This window comes from Salmo salar, chromosome ssa26, assembly GCF_905237065.1.
Source record: "Salmo salar chromosome ssa26, Ssal_v3.1, whole genome shotgun sequence".
NCBI lineage: Eukaryota > Metazoa > Chordata > Actinopteri > Salmoniformes > Salmonidae > Salmo > Salmo salar.
Genome location: NC_059467.1, coordinates 32814016 through 32830000, shown reverse-complemented (window position 1 = coordinate 32830000; position 15985 = coordinate 32814016). Strand labels below are relative to the sequence as shown.

The following is a 15985-nucleotide window of genomic DNA, read 5'->3' as shown; positions in this document are numbered from 1 at the left end:
ACTAAGGGACACACACACTAAGGGACACACACACTAAGGGACACACACACTCATGCTGACAGAATACCAGTGTGCTGCAGTTAATTTTTTAAATTATTGGTTCAAGAAGTCTAAAGTTAAACATAAGGGGACCTGTTTGAGCATGTATCTCATTCCAGCCCTGTGTTATTATCGGCAATATAAACCTCTCCTTTCTCTTTAATAAAGCAGAACTGTAAACTATATATAAACTATAAACATATCGACTATTCCAAAACAGCCTTCTTTTAACAGCATGTAACTGTTAGATAATATTGTGATTTAAATGTACACATGGCAGAAATAGACACAGTGTTGTTAGGGTTTCAGTAGCTGTCTTACCCTCGCAGGCCTTTCCGTCCGGGGTTGGGATGAAGCCCATGTCACATTCACAACGGTAGCCTCCAGGAACATTCAGGCAGTTACCGCTCTCACACAGGTTCACGTTATCCGCACACTCATCGCTGTCTGCACCAGAGCACATAAACACATCATTACAAATCACTTCACTGAGAATAATAAACAGGTACTGAGATCTACAGTCAAGTGAAATATTTCAAGGTGAGTCAGTGTGTGAAGCTGTGACCTGAGCAGTAGAAGCCGTCCCCAGAGAATCCGTCCTTGCAGTGGCAGCGGTATGATCCCATGGTGTTCAGACAGTCGGCGTTGTTGCTGCACATGTGGGTCCCGTTGGAACACTCATCCAGGTCTGCAACACACACGGTTGATTATTGGTGCTTGATAAACCATTCATAACGGGGATAGATAGTATTAGATGTAGCTGGGTTGATAAACATCTACAACTGATACAGATAACTGAATGGTTTATAACTGGTGAACTGGTAGACGTTTCTAAAACATTTCAGATACAGTAGTTATACCAAAGTTGGTGGTTAATGGTTACTACAAGTCATAATTGGTCATAGCTGGTCACATCTGGTCATAGATGGTCATAAGTTGTTCCTACCTGTTCATGGCAGTTCATTGCTGTTCATAGCTGGTCATAGCGGTTTATAGGTTGTTCCTACCTGTTCCTCCCTGTTCATGGCTGTTCATGGCTGTTCACAGCTGGTTATAGCTGGTCATAGGTTGTTCCTACCTGTGCATTTGATCCCATCTCCAATCCATCCCGGAGCACAGCTACACTTGAAGCTGCCAGCCGTGTTGGTACATGAGGCATGGCTGTCACAGTTATGGGCCCCAATCTCACACTCATTAATATCTACAGAGAGAGAGATGAGAGTTAGTATGGAACTCACTTGTGAAAAGTTTACAAGTTGTTTGTGTTTGGTCAACTGATGTGTCTTGTGTTATTGTGTGGTTGTTGTTAGGGTGATGTAAGGTTATTGTTAGGTCGATGTTTGGTTGACTGGTCGGTGTGTCCTGGTTTATCTGCTCAGAGACATACACTGAAGCCAGCCCGCATCGGCCTCTGATGAAATCAATGATGAAATGAGAGAAATATACTGCACTGCTGGTACAGAACCAGAACATTACCCTATCACTCAACTGCTCTCTCTCTATCTCACTCTTCCTCTCTCTTTCCCTCTCCTTCTCTCTCTCTTTTTCCTTCTGATTCAGTCTCTCTGATCTGGATCAGTCTCTCTAGTCTGGTTTAGTCTCTCTGGTCTGGTTCAGTCTCTCTCTGGTCTGGTTCAGTCTCTCTCTGGTCTGGTTCAGTCTCTCTCTGGTCTGGTTCAGTCTCTCTCTGGTCTGGTTCAGTCTCTCTCTGGTCTAATTCAATCTCTCTGGTCTGGTTCAGTCTCTCTGGTCTGGTTCAGTCTCTCTCTGGTCTAATTCAGTCTCTCTGGTCTGGTTCAGTCTCTCTGGTCTGGTTCAGTCTCTCTCTGGTCTAATTCAGTCTCTCTCTGGTCTGGTTCAGTCTCTCTCTGGTCTGGTTCAGTCTCTCTGGTCTGGTTCAGTTTCTCTGGTCTGGTTCAGTCTCTCTCTGGTCTGGTTCAGTCTCTCTCTGGTCTGGTTCAGTCTCTCTCTGGTCTGGTTCAGTCTCTCTGGTCTGGTTCAGTCTCTCTGGTCTGGTTCAGTCTCTCTCTGGTCTGGTTCAGTCTCTCTCTGGTCTAATTCAGTCTCTCTGGTCTGGTTCAGTCTCTCTGGTCTGGTTCAGTCTCTCTGGTCTGGTTCAGTCTCCCTCTGGTCTGGTTCAGTCTCTCTCTGGTCTGGTTCAGTCTCTCTCTGGTCTGGTTCAGTCTCTCTCTGGTCTAATTCAGTCTCTCTGGTCTGGTTCAGTCTCTCTGGTCTGGTTCAGTCTCTCTGGTCTGGTTCAGTCTCTCTGGTCTGGTTCAGTCTCTCTCTGGTCTGATTCAGTTTCTCTGGTCTGTCTTCAGTTTCTCTGGTCTGGTTCAGTCTCTCTGGTCTGGTTCAGTCTCTCTCTGGTCTAAATCACTCTCTCTGGTCTGGTTCAGTCTCTCTGGTCTGGTTCAGTCTCTCTGGTCTGGTTCAGTCTCTCTGGTCTGGTTCAGTCTCTCTCTGGTCTGATTCAGTTTCTCTGGTCTGTCTTCAGTCTCTCTCTGGTCTGGTTCAGTGTCTCTCTGGTCTGGTTCAGTTTCTCTGGTCTGTCTTCAGTCTCTCTGGTCTGGTTCAGTCTTTGGTCTAATTCAGTCTCTCTCTGGTCTGGTTCAGTCTCTCTCTGGTCTGGTTCAGTCTCTCTCTGGTCTGGTTCAGTTTCTCTGCTCTGTCTTCAGTCTCTCTGGTCTGGTCTGGTTTAGTCCCTCTGGTCTAGTTCAGTCTCTCTCTCTGGTCTGGTCTGGTTTAGTCCCTCTGGTCTAGTTCAGTCTCTCTCTCTGGTCTGGTCTGGTTCAGTCTCTCTCTCTGGTCTGGTCTGGTTCAGTCTCTCTGGTCTGATTCAGTCTCTCTGGTCTGGTCTGGTTTAGTCTCTCTGGTCTGGTTCAGTCTCTCTCTCTGGTCTGGTCTGGTCTGGTTCAGTCTCTCTCTCTGATCTGGTCTGGTTCAGTCTCTCTGGCTTGGTCTGGTTTAGTCCCTCTGGTCTGGTTCAGTGTCTCTCTCTGGTCTGGTCTGGTTCAGTCCTTATGGTCTGGTTCAGTCTCTCTCTCTGATCTGGTCTGGTTCAGTCTCTCTGGCTTGGTCTGGTTTAGTCCCTCTGGTCTGGTTCAGTCTCTCTCTCTGATCTGGTCTGGTTCAGTCTCTCTGGCTTGGTCTGGTTTAGTCCCTCTGGTCTGGTTCAGTGTCTCTCTCTGGTCTGGTCTGGTTCAGTCCTTATGGTCTGGTTCAGTCTCTCTCTCTGGTCTGGTCTGGTTCAGTCTCTCTCTCTGGTTTGGTCTGGTTCAGTGTCTCTCTCTGGTCTGGTCTGGTTCAGTCCTTATGGTCTGCATGTCCAGGCCTCTCTACCACTCAGACTTTCACTGGAGCAGCTAACCTCCATCACAGACAGTCAGACCTACTGCCCATCAACAAACACATCTTCAACTGGAGCTGTGGCAATGAAGGCTAGATAGTGTGTGTGTGTGTGTGTGTGTGTGTGTGTGTGTGTGTGTGTGTGTGTGTGTGTGTGTGTGTGTGTGTGTGTGTGTGTGTGTGTGTGTGTGTATTTGTCCTATTTCATACATATACAGTCCTGGCCAAAAGTTTTGAGAATGACACAAATATACATTTTCACAAAGTCTGCTGCCTCAGTTTGTATGATGGTAATTTGCATATACTCCAGAATGTTATGAAGAGTGATCAGATGAATTGCAATTAATTGCAAAGTCCCTCTTTGCCATGCAAATTAACTGAATCCCCCAAAAACATTTCCACTGCATTTCAGCCCTGCCACAAAAGGACCAGCTGGCATCACGTCAGTGATTCTCTCGTTAACGCAGGTGTAAGTGTTGACGAGGACAAGGCTAGAGATCACTCTGTCATGCTGATTGAGTTCGAATAACAGACTGTAACGTGCCGTCATCATTGCTTTGCACAAAAAGGGCTTTACAGGCAAGGATATTGCTGCCAGTAAGATTGCACCAAAATCAACCATTTATTGGATCATCAAGACCTTCAAGGAGAGCGGTTCAATTGTTGTGAAGGCGGCTTCAGGGCACCGAAGAAAGCCCAGCAAGCACCAGGACCGTCTCCTAAAGTTGATTCAGCTGTGGGATCTGGGAACCACCAGTACAGAGCTTGCTCAGGAATGGCAGCAGGCAGGTGTGAGTGCATCTGCACGCACTGTGAGGCAAAGACTTTTGGAGGATGGCCTGGTGTCAAGAAGGGCAGCAAAGAAGCCACTTCTCTCCAGGAAAAACATCAGGGACAGACTGATATTCTGCAAAAAGTACAGGGATTGGACTGCTGAGGACTGGGGTAAAGTCATTTTCTCTGATGAATCCCCTTTCCGATTGTTTGGGGCATCCGGGAAAAAAGCTTGTCCGGAGAAGACAAGGTGAGTGCTACCATCAGTCCTGTGTCATGCCAACAGTAAAGCATCCTGAGACCATTCATGTGTGGGGTTGCTTCTCAGCCAAGGGAGTGGGCTCACTCACAATTTTGCCTAAGAACACAGCCATGAATAAAGAATGGTACCAACGCATCCTCCGAGAGCAACTTCTCCCAACCATCCAGGAACAGTTTGGTGACGAACAATGCCTTTTCCAGCATGATGGAGCACCTTGCCATAAGGCAAAAGTGATAACTAAGTGGCTCGGGGAACAAAACATCGATATTTTGGGCCCATGGCCAGGAAACTCCCCAGACCGTAATCCCATTGAGAACTTGTGGTCAATTCTCAAGAGGCGGGTGGACGAACAAAACCCCACAATTTCTGACAAACTCCAAGCATTGATTATGCAAGAATGGCCTGCCATCAGTCAGGATGTGGCCCAGAAGTTAATTGACAGCATGCCAGGGTGGATTGCAGAGGTCTTGAAAAAGAAGGGTCAACACTGCAAATATTGACTCTTTGCATCAACTTCATGTAATTGTCAATAAAAGCCTTTGACACTTATGAAATGCTTGTAATTATACTTCAGTATTCCATAGTAACATCTGTCAAAAATATCTAAAGACACTGAAGCATCAAACTTTGTGGAAATTAATATTTGTGTCATTCTCAAAACTTTTGGCCACGACTGTACAAGTGTGAATTAATACGCATGTGTGAGTTGGATATGTGTTATTTGCATATCCCAACTATCCCATAGACACCCTTGGAGAATGGGGTCACAGCCAGGGTCTGCCATGGTTAAGGGCCTTGCTCAGGGGCACATTGACAGGTTTTCCACCTTGTCGGCCTTTGTGTTTTTGTACCAGAACTCATTTTAAACGTTAATGGATGGCATGTTTCTTGGTCCAGATGTCAGTTTGGAAAGTAAAAGGATTCTTATATACCCCATGGTTATAGCGTGCCTGGGCTTAACTCTACTAATAAACATAAACTCCTTTCATTACAAACCCATTACAATTACAGTACCAAGCATTAGAAATACATCTCCCTCTCTCAAGATGGATTATTGCTCAGATTATTAGCTATAATGATGAAATACCGCTCCATGTTAAAACAGACCAGGACATTCAGAAATGAGAAGGATTAATGAGAGCAGTTAAACTCTCTTTATCTGATCAAAACAAAGCTTTTACATCCATTTCTCCTACATGGTTTATCTGCTGGTCAACCACATGGACTAGTAGTTGTGTGAGCAGTGTATCAGACATCACCCAGTCACACATAGAACTCCAAACTCCAAGGGCTATGATTCACTTTCACAACCACACAAATTCATTCTGAACATCACCCAAACAGCCTCTATAAATGCTGAGATTGGTCAGACATTGGTCGCATTCCAAGCCAACGATATTGTAGTCGTTGCCTTGCATCAACCAATGGTTGTGTGCCATGTCAGTGACTGTGCAGTCGGGCATCAGATTTCTACATCATGTGATATGGTTCGCTGATATGTTAAATACCTATCCAGGCGTTGTGAGATTTGGCAGGGGTCTGCAAAGTAGTCTGCCTGGAACATACCCATTCCTTCTTTATCTAGGTCACAGAGAGAAACTGCCTGTATAACGTAGACAGGGATTTGACTAAAAACAAGCATCTGGAAAACTCTGACCCTCACAATACCTGGCCCACAGCCCAGTCCTGTTCTGAGCCCCAGCAAGATCCCAGATCTCTCTCTCTCACTTTGCTTTCCCTCTCCCCATCTCTTTCTACTTCATCAAGGCAGTAATCAAGTCATTTAGCCATTGAGTGTTTTCAATTAAAGAAAAGTACATATTGGTTTACAGTCTCCCTGAGGAGAGGGTATACATTCACTCTGTATACTAACTGTATATTCCCTCTGTATAAAAACTGTATATTCCCTCTATATACTAACTGTCCATTCCAACTGTATACTAACTGTATATTCCCTCTGTATAATAACTGTATATTCCCTCTATATACTAACTGTCCATTCCACCTGTATACTAACTGTATATTCCCTCTGTATACTAACTGTATATTCCCTCTATATACTAACTGTGCATTCCCCCTGTATACTAACTGTATATTCCCTCTGTATACTAACTGTATATTCCCCCTATATACTAACTGTGCATTCCCCCTGTATACTAACTGTATATTCCCCTGTATACTAACTATATATTCCCCCTGTATACTAACTGTATATTCCCCCTGTATACTAACTGTATATTACCCCTATATACTAACTGTGTATTCCCCCTGTATACTAACTGTATATTCCCCCTGTATACTAACTGTGTATATTCCCTGTATACTAACTGTGTATTCCCCTTGTATACTAACTGTGTATTCCCCCTGTATACTAACTGTGTATTCCCCCTGTATACTAACTATATATTCCCCCTGTATACTAACTGTATATTCCCCTTATATACTAACTGTGCATTCCCCCTGTATACTAACTGTATATTCCCCCTGTATACTAACTGTGTATATTCCCTGTATACTAACTGTGTATATTGCCTGTATACTAACTGTATATTCCCCCTATATACTAACTGTGCATTCCCCCTGTATAATAACTGTATATTCCCCTGTATACTAACTATATATTCCCCCTGTATACTAACTGTATATTCCCTCTGTATACTAACTGTATATTCCCCCTATATACTAACTGTGTATTCCCCCTGTATACTAACTGTGTATATTTCCTGTATACTAACTGTATATTCCCGCTATATACTAACTGTATATCCCCCCTGTATACTAACTGTGTATTCCCCCTGTATACTAACTATATAGTCCCCCTGTATACTAACGGTATATTCCCCCTATATACTAACTGTGCATTCCCCCTGTATACTAACTGTATATTCCCCCTGTATACTAACTGTGTATATTCCCTGTATACTAACTGTGTATATTCCCTGTATACTAACTGTGTATTTCCCCTGTATACTAACTGTGTATTCCCCCTGTATACTAATTGTACATTCCCCCTGTATACTAACTGTATATTCCCCCTGTATACTAACTGTATATCCCCCCTGTATACTAACTGTATATTCCCCTGTATACTAACTGTATATTGTCCCTGTATACTAACTGTATATTCCCCTGTATACTAACTGTATATTCCCTGTATACTAACTGTATATTGTCCCTGTATACTAACTGTATATTGTCCCTGTATACTAACTGTGCATTCCCCCTGTATACTAACTGTATATCCCCCCTGTATACTAACTGTACATTCCCCCTGTATACTAACTGTATATTGTCCCTGTATACTAACTGTATATTCCCTGTATACTAACTGTATATTCCACCTGTATACTAACTGTATATTGTCCCTGTATACTAACTGTATATTCCCTGTATACTAACTGTGCATTCCCCCTGTATACTAACTGTATATTCCCCGTATATTGTCCCTGTATACTAACTGTATATTCCCCCTGTATACTAACTGTATATTCCCCCTGTATACTAACTGTATATTCCCCCTGTATACTAACTGTGGATTCCCCCTCTATACTAACTGTGGATTCCCCTGTATACTAACTGTGGATTCCCCCTGTATACTAACTGTATATTCCCCCTGTATACTAACTGTGCATTCCCCCTGTATACTAACTGTATATTCCCCCTGTATATGAACTGTATATTTAAGGTGCTGTCCTATAGAGTGATCAGTATGAAGGTGGTGACAGCAGAGAGATGTGATTATAAGAGCACCACTAGACTACAGACCTTTGAAGCCAGACAGAGTAGTAAGCACACACACATGTAAAATCCTACAGTTCAAAATGTGAGATTGTTTCATAGTGTTGAATTTCAGGCTATATTCTATGGGCCAGGGGGGGTCAGTCGGGCTCACACACTTCATGTGCTAACCAGTGTGGAATACAGCAGAGAAACTATTCCTCTGGGACCGCAGCTGGTCTCTCTCTCTCTCTCTCTCTCTCTCTCTCTCTCTCTCTCTCTCTCTCTCTCTCTCTCTCTCTCTCTCTCTCTCTCTCTCTCTCTCTCTCTCTCTCTCTCTCTCTCTCTCTCTCTCTCTCTCTCTCTCTCTCTCTCTCTCTCTCTCTCTCTCTCTCTCTCTCTCTCTCTCTCTCTCTCTCTCTCTCTCTCTCTCTCTCTCTCTCTCTCTCTCTCTCTCTCTCTCTCTCTCTCTCTCTCTCTCTCTCTCTCTCTCTCTCTGAGTAGTGCACTACTTTTCATCAGCGCCTTGTGTAGTGAAGTGCACTACAAGAGGAATAGGGTGCCATTAGAGACTAAGCCACCAGTATACCCAGAATGCCTGTCAGGTCTACATAACATGGAGTTGAGAACCCTGTCTGAGAGGAATTACAGAACACTTCCATCACATTCCAAAGAGATGAATTCCAAACCTGTGAATCAGAGATGGCTGTTCGGCAATACCAACCTTCTCAAAACAAGGAAAATATGAACATGTGTGTGCGTGTTCGGGTCTCCTCAGGGACTGTTTTGAGGTTAAGACAGATCTGTTTGTTTGTGTATGAGGGGAAACAATGAGAGCATGGTGACTCATACAGACGTCAATGATCTATCCCAGAGAGACAGGAGCCAGAGAGCTAGCTGGGGCCATACTCACGTTGGTCTCTCTCACACACACACACACACACACACACACACACACACACACACACACACACACACACACACACACACACACACATCATCTGGGCCCTATGGAGCGCTGCTGTATCCCATAGAATCAACATCTGGGAGCGGAAAGGGCCAGCTAACACAGCCTAGGAGTCAACAATAACATCCAGGCCTGCATTTGTGTAGGTGCGTATGTGTGTGTCTGTGTCCTCCATATATTGTCAGCTAGCTAAAGTACTGTACACATCTTTCCATTGATCAGCTGGTTTGGTTCTCTTATTCTCTGTCTCGATCCTGCTCTCAGCTCTCTCTTATTTCTCCTGCTATCTCTCCTCTCCTCCCTCCTCCAGTCAACCTCTCCTCCCCTCTCCTCCCCCTTCCTCCAGTCTATCTCTCCTCTCCTCCCTCCTCCAGTCAACCTCTCCTCCCCCTTCCTCCAGTCTACCTCTCCTCCCCCCTCCAGTCTACCTCTCCTCTCCTCCAGTCTACCTCCCCTCCCCCCTCCTCCAGTCTACCTCTCCTCTCCTCCAGTCTACCTCTCCTCTCCTCCAGTCTACCTCTCCTCTCCTCCAGTCTACCTCTCCTCTCCTCCAGTCTACCTCTCCTCTCCTCCAGTCTACCTCTCCTCTCCTCCAGTCTACCTCTCCTCTCCTCCAGTCTACCTCTTCTCTCCTCCAGTCTACCTCTCCTCTCCTCCAGTCTACCTCTCCTCTCCTCCAGTCTACCTCCCTCTCCTCCAGTCTACCTCTTCTCTCCTCCAGTCTACCTCTCCTCTCCTCCAGTCTACCTCTCCTCTCCTCCAGTCTACCTCCCTCTCCTCCAGTCTACCTCTCCTCTCCTCCAGTCTACCTCCCTCTCCTCCAGTCTACCTCTCCTCTCCTCCAGTCTACCTCTCCTCTCCTCCAGTCTACCTCTTCTCTCCTCCAGTCTACCTCTCCTCTCCTCCAGTCTACCTCCCTCTCCTCCAGTCTACCTCTTCTCTCCTCCAGTCTACCTCTCCTCTCCTCCAGTCTACCTCTCCTCTCCTCCAGTCTACCTCTTCTCTCCTCCAGTCTACCTCTTCTCTCCTCCAGTCTACCTCTCCTCTCCTCCAGTCTACATCTCCTCCTCCCTCCTCCAGTCTACCTCTCCTCTCCTCCAGTCTACCTCCCTCTCCTCCAGTCTACCTCTTCTCTCCTCCAGTCTACCTCTTCTCTCCTCCAGTCTACCTCTCCTCTCCTCCAGTCTACATCTCCTCCTCCCTCCTCCAGTCCTCTCCTGTTCTCTGACTGCAGTATGTATGTGTGTTGGGTTATTCCAGGTGATTAGACCCAAGCATCAGTAATGTTCAAGAGAAGCTAATGAAACAACAACAAAGGAACAAACAATCATGTAATCTGAGGCATACGTCTGACATCAGAGCATGGTGATCTCACCAAAGTGTGTGTGTGTACACGTACCTGTCTGTGTGTGTGTGTGTGTGTGTGTACACGTATCTGTTGTGTGTGTGTGTGTGTGTACACGTATCTGTTGTGTGTGTGTGTGTGTGTACACGTATCTGTTGTGTGTGTGTGTGTGTGTACACGTATCTGTTGTGTGTGTGTGTGTGTGTGTGTGTGTGTGTGTGTGTGTGTGTGTGTGTGTGTGTGTGTGTGTGTGTGTGTGTGTGTGTGTGTGTGTGTGTGTGTGTGTGTGTGTGTGTGTGTGTACCTGTGCAGCCGGTGGTTCCCTTGCGTACAGAGTAGCCCTTGTCACAGTGGCAGATGAAGGATCCCTTGCTGTTCTCACAATTCCCACTCAGACAGATGTTAGGGTTCAGCTCACACTCATCAACATCTAGAGAGAGAGAGACAGAGACAGAGACAGAGACAGAAAGACAGAGACAGAGAGACAGAGACAGAGAGAGAGAGAGAGAGAGAGAGAGAGACCGCGAGAGAGAGAGAGAGCGAGAGAGAGCGCGAGAGAGAGAGAGAGAGAGAGAGAGAGAGAGAGAGAGAGAGAGAGAGAGACAGTGAGAGATGATCAGTGAAAAGAGAGGTAGAATCACAAGACCTGGACCACAAACATCCAATAGAAGAAAGTACATATCCACTCAGTGTTTATTGTTCCATGTTTCTAACAGCCAGTGATGAGTCTATCACTACTTGTATAACTACTTGTGTTACTAGCTATACTACAGATCTCCCTGAGACAGCATGGAGTGGGCAGACATGTCCTTTCTCCTCAGACACACTTTCAGACCTAAAAATAAAACCTCCAGAAAGAGTCTTTATTCTGACCAAAAAAGGACCCCTGCACTGCCCTGCGCTGTGTGTAGACTTAAAGTGTGTGTGTGTTTACACTCAGTAAGATCCCTACTCTAACGCCAGTCTTACATCAGTCTTGTCATATTCTTCATATTTTACTCAGTAAAAATCAGACGTCTGAATGCCAAGCATTCCTACCTCATCTGACTGACACACACAGACACAAAGTCATATTATTTTCATGAGTCATCTTGGACAACCTTTATGCTAATATTATATTGTCAGGATAAATCAATAGAAATGTTGTTGTATAAAGAGAAATAGTAGATTTATTGTGTTGCTGCCTGTTCCCCTGTGTGTCTGGAGGAACAGAGAACACTGAACATGTAAATCACAACTAACACTGTCACTGAATACATGTCTCACCGTTCAAAACTAACAACAATACTGAATACATGTCTCACCGTTCAAAACTAACAACAATACTGAATACATGTCTCACCGTTCAAAACTAACAACAATACTGAATACATGTCTCACCGTTCAAAACGAACAACAATACTGAATACATGTCTCACCGTTCAAAACTAACAACAATACTGAATACATGTCTCACCGTTCAAAACTAACAACAATACTGAATACATGTCTCACCGTTCAAAACTAACAACAATACTGAATACATGTCTCACCATGTGATACTAACAACAATACTGAATACATGTCTCACCGTTCAAAACTAACAACAATACTGAATACGTCTCACCATGTGATACTAACAACAATACTGAATACATGTCTCACCGTTCAAAACTAACAACAATACTGAATACATGTCTCACCGTTCAAAACTAACAACAATACTGAATACATGTCTCACCGTGTGATACTAACAACAATACTGAATACATGTCTCACCGTTCAAAACTAACAACAATACTGAATACATGTCTCACCATTCAAAACTAACAACAATACTGAATACATGTCTCACCGTGTGATACTAACAACAATACTGAATACATGTCTCACCGTTCAAAACTAACAACAATACTGAATACGTCTCACCGTTCAAAACTAACAACAATACTGAATACATGTCTCACCGTGTGATACTAACAACGATACTGAATACATGTCACACCATGTGATACTAACAACAATACTGAATACGTCTCACCGTTCAAAACTAACAACAATACTGAATACATGTCTCACCGTTCAAAACTAACAACAATACTGAATACATGTCTCACTGTGTGATACTAACAACAATACTGAATACATGTCTCACCGTTCAAAGCTAACAACAATACTGAATACATGTCTCACCGTTCAAAGCTAACAACAATACTGAATACATGTCTCACCGTTCAAAACTAACAACAATACTGAATACATGTCACACCATGTGATACTAACAACAATACTGAGTACGTGTCTCACCGTTCAAAACTAACAACAATACTGAATACATGTCTCACCATGTGATACTAACAACAATACTGAATACATGTCTCACTGTTCAAAACTAACAACAATACTGAATACATGTCTCACCATTCAAAACTAACAACAATACTGAATACATGTCTCACCGTTCAAAACTAACAACAATACTGAATACATGTCTCACCATGTGATACTAACAACAATACTGAATACATGTCTCACCATTCAAAACTAACAACAATACTGAATACATGTCTCACTGTTCAAAACTAACAACAATACTGAATACATGTCACACCGTTCAAAACTAACAACAATACTGAATACATGTCTCACCGTTCAAAACTAACAACAATACTGAATACGTCTCACCATGTGATACTAACAACAATACTGAATACGTCTCACCGTTCAAAACTAACAACAATACTAAATACATGTCTCACCGTTCAAAACTAACAAGAATACTGAATACATGTCTCACCGTTCAAAACTAACAACAATACTGAATACATGTCTCACTGTGTGATACTAACAACAATACTGAATACGTCTCACCGTTCAAAACTAACAACAATACTGAATACATGTCACACCGTTCAAAACTAACAACAATACTGAATACACGTCTCAGCGTGTGAAACTAACAACAATACTGAATACATGTCTTACTGTGTGATACTAACAACAATACTGGATACATGTCTCACCGTGTGATACTAACAACAATACTGAATACATGTCTCACCGTTCAAAACTAACAACAATACTGAATACATGTCTCACCGTTCAAAACTAACAACAATACGGAATACATGTCTCACCGTTCAAAACTAACAACAATACTGAATACATGTCTCACCGTGCGATACTAACAACAATACTGAATACATGTCACACCGTGCAAAACTAACAACAATACTGAATACATGTCTCACCGTTCAAAACTAACAACAATACTGAATACATGTCTCACCGTGTGATACTAACAACAATACTGAATACATGTCACACCGTTCAAAACTAACAACAACACTGAATACATGTCTCACCGTTCAAAACTAACAACAATACTGAATACATGTCTCACCGTGTGATACTAACAACAATACTGAATACATGTCACACCGTTCGAAACTAACAACAATACTGAATACATGTCTCACCGTTTGATACTAACAACAATACTGAATACATGTCTCACTGTGTGAAACTAACAACAATACTGAATACATGTCTCACTGTGTGATACTAACAACAATACTGAATACATGTCACACCGTTCAAAACTAACAACAATACTGAATACATGTCTCACCGTGTGATACTAACAACAATACTGAATACATGTCTCACCGTTCAAAACTAACAACAATACTGAATACATGTTTTACTGTGTGGTACTAACAACAATACTGAATACATGTCTCACCATGTGATACTAACAACAATACTGAATACATGTCTCACCGTTCAAAACTAACAACAATACTGAATACATGTCTCACCGTTCAAAACTAACAACAATACGGAATACATGTCTCACCGTTCAAAACTAACAACAATACTGAATACATGTCTCACCGTGTGATACTAACAACAATACTGAATACGTGTCACACCGTTCAAAACTAACAACAATACTGAATACATGTCTCACCGTTCGAAACTAACAACAATACTGAATACATGTCTCACCGTTGATACTAACAACAATACTGAATACATGTCACACCGTTCAAAACTAACAACAACACTGAATACATGTCTCACCGTTCAAAACTAACAACAATACTGAATACATGTCTCACCGTGTGATACTAACAACAATACTGAATACATGTCTCACCGTTCAAAACTAACAACAATACTGAATACATGTCTCACCGTGTGATACTAACAACAATACTGAATACATGTCTCACCGTTCGAAACTAACAACAATACTGAATACATGTCTCACCGTTCAAAACTAACAACAATACTGAATACATGTCTCACCGTTCGAAACTAACAACGATACTGAATACATGTCTCACCGTTCAAAACAAACAACAATACTGAATACATGTCTCACCGTTCAAAACGAACAACAATACTGAATACATGTCTCACCGTTCAAAACTAACAACAATACTGAATACATGTCTCACCGTGTGATACTAACAACAATACTGAATACATGTCTCACCGTTCAAAGCTAACAACAATACTGAATACATGTCTCACCGTTCAAAGCTAACAACAATACTGAATACATGTCTCACCGTTCAAAACTAACAACAATACTGAATACATGTCACACCATGTGATACTAACAACAATACTGAATACGTGTCTCACCGTTCAAAACTAACAACAATACTGAATACATGTCTCACCATGTGATACTAACAACAATACTGAATACATGTCTCACTGTTCAAAACTAACAACAATACTGAATACATGTCTCACCATTCAAAACTAACAACAATACTGAATACATGTCTCACCGTTCAAAACTAACAACAATACTGAATACATGTCTCACCATGTGATACTAACAACAATACTGAATACATGTCTCACCATTCAAAACTAACAACAATACTGAATACATGTCTCACTGTTCAAAACTAACAACAATACTGAATACATGTCACACCGTTCAAAACTAACAACAATACTGAATACATGTCTCATGAATACGTCTCACCGTTCAAAACTAACAACAATACTAAATACATGTCTCACCGTTCAAAACTAACAAGAATACTGAATACATGTCTCACCGTTCAAAACTAACAACAATACTGAATACATGTCTCACTGTGTGATACTAACAACAATACTGAATACATGTCACACCGTTCAAAACTAACAACAATACTGAATACACGTCTCAGCATGTGATACTAACAACAATACTGAATACATGTCTCACCGTTCAAAACTAACAACAATACTGAATACGTCTCACCATGTGATACTAACAACAATACTGAATACATGTCTCACCGTTCAAAACTAACAACAATACTGAATACATGTCTCACCGTTCAAAACTAACAACAATACTGAATACATGTCTCACCGTGTGATACTAACAACAATACTGAATACATGTCTCACCGTTCAAAACTAACAACAATACTGAATACATGTCTCACCATTCAAAACTAACAACAATACTGAATACATGTCTCACCGTGTGATACTAACAACAATACTGAATACATGTCTCACCGTTCAAAACTAA

At 42.5% G+C, this 15985-nt stretch overlaps 1 protein-coding gene across 5 annotated transcripts in view; it reads right to left on the bottom strand.

Annotated features, from left to right (window-relative positions):
* LOC106593245 (fibrillin-1) overlaps nucleotides 1-15985 on the bottom strand; it is a 165071-nt gene that overhangs the window by 56721 nt on the left and 92365 nt on the right. For all 5 annotated transcript variants that reach the window (XM_045708841.1, XM_045708839.1, XM_045708837.1 and 2 more), the window contains 4 exons: nucleotides 10757-10882; nucleotides 1118-1240; nucleotides 605-727; nucleotides 361-486 (listed from right to left, as the gene is read on the bottom strand). In XM_045708841.1, the coding sequence (XP_045564797.1) occupies nucleotides 361-486; nucleotides 605-727; nucleotides 1118-1240; nucleotides 10757-10882 (498 nt within the window). The remainder of the gene's footprint in view (nucleotides 1-360; nucleotides 487-604; nucleotides 728-1117; nucleotides 1241-10756; nucleotides 10883-15985) is intronic.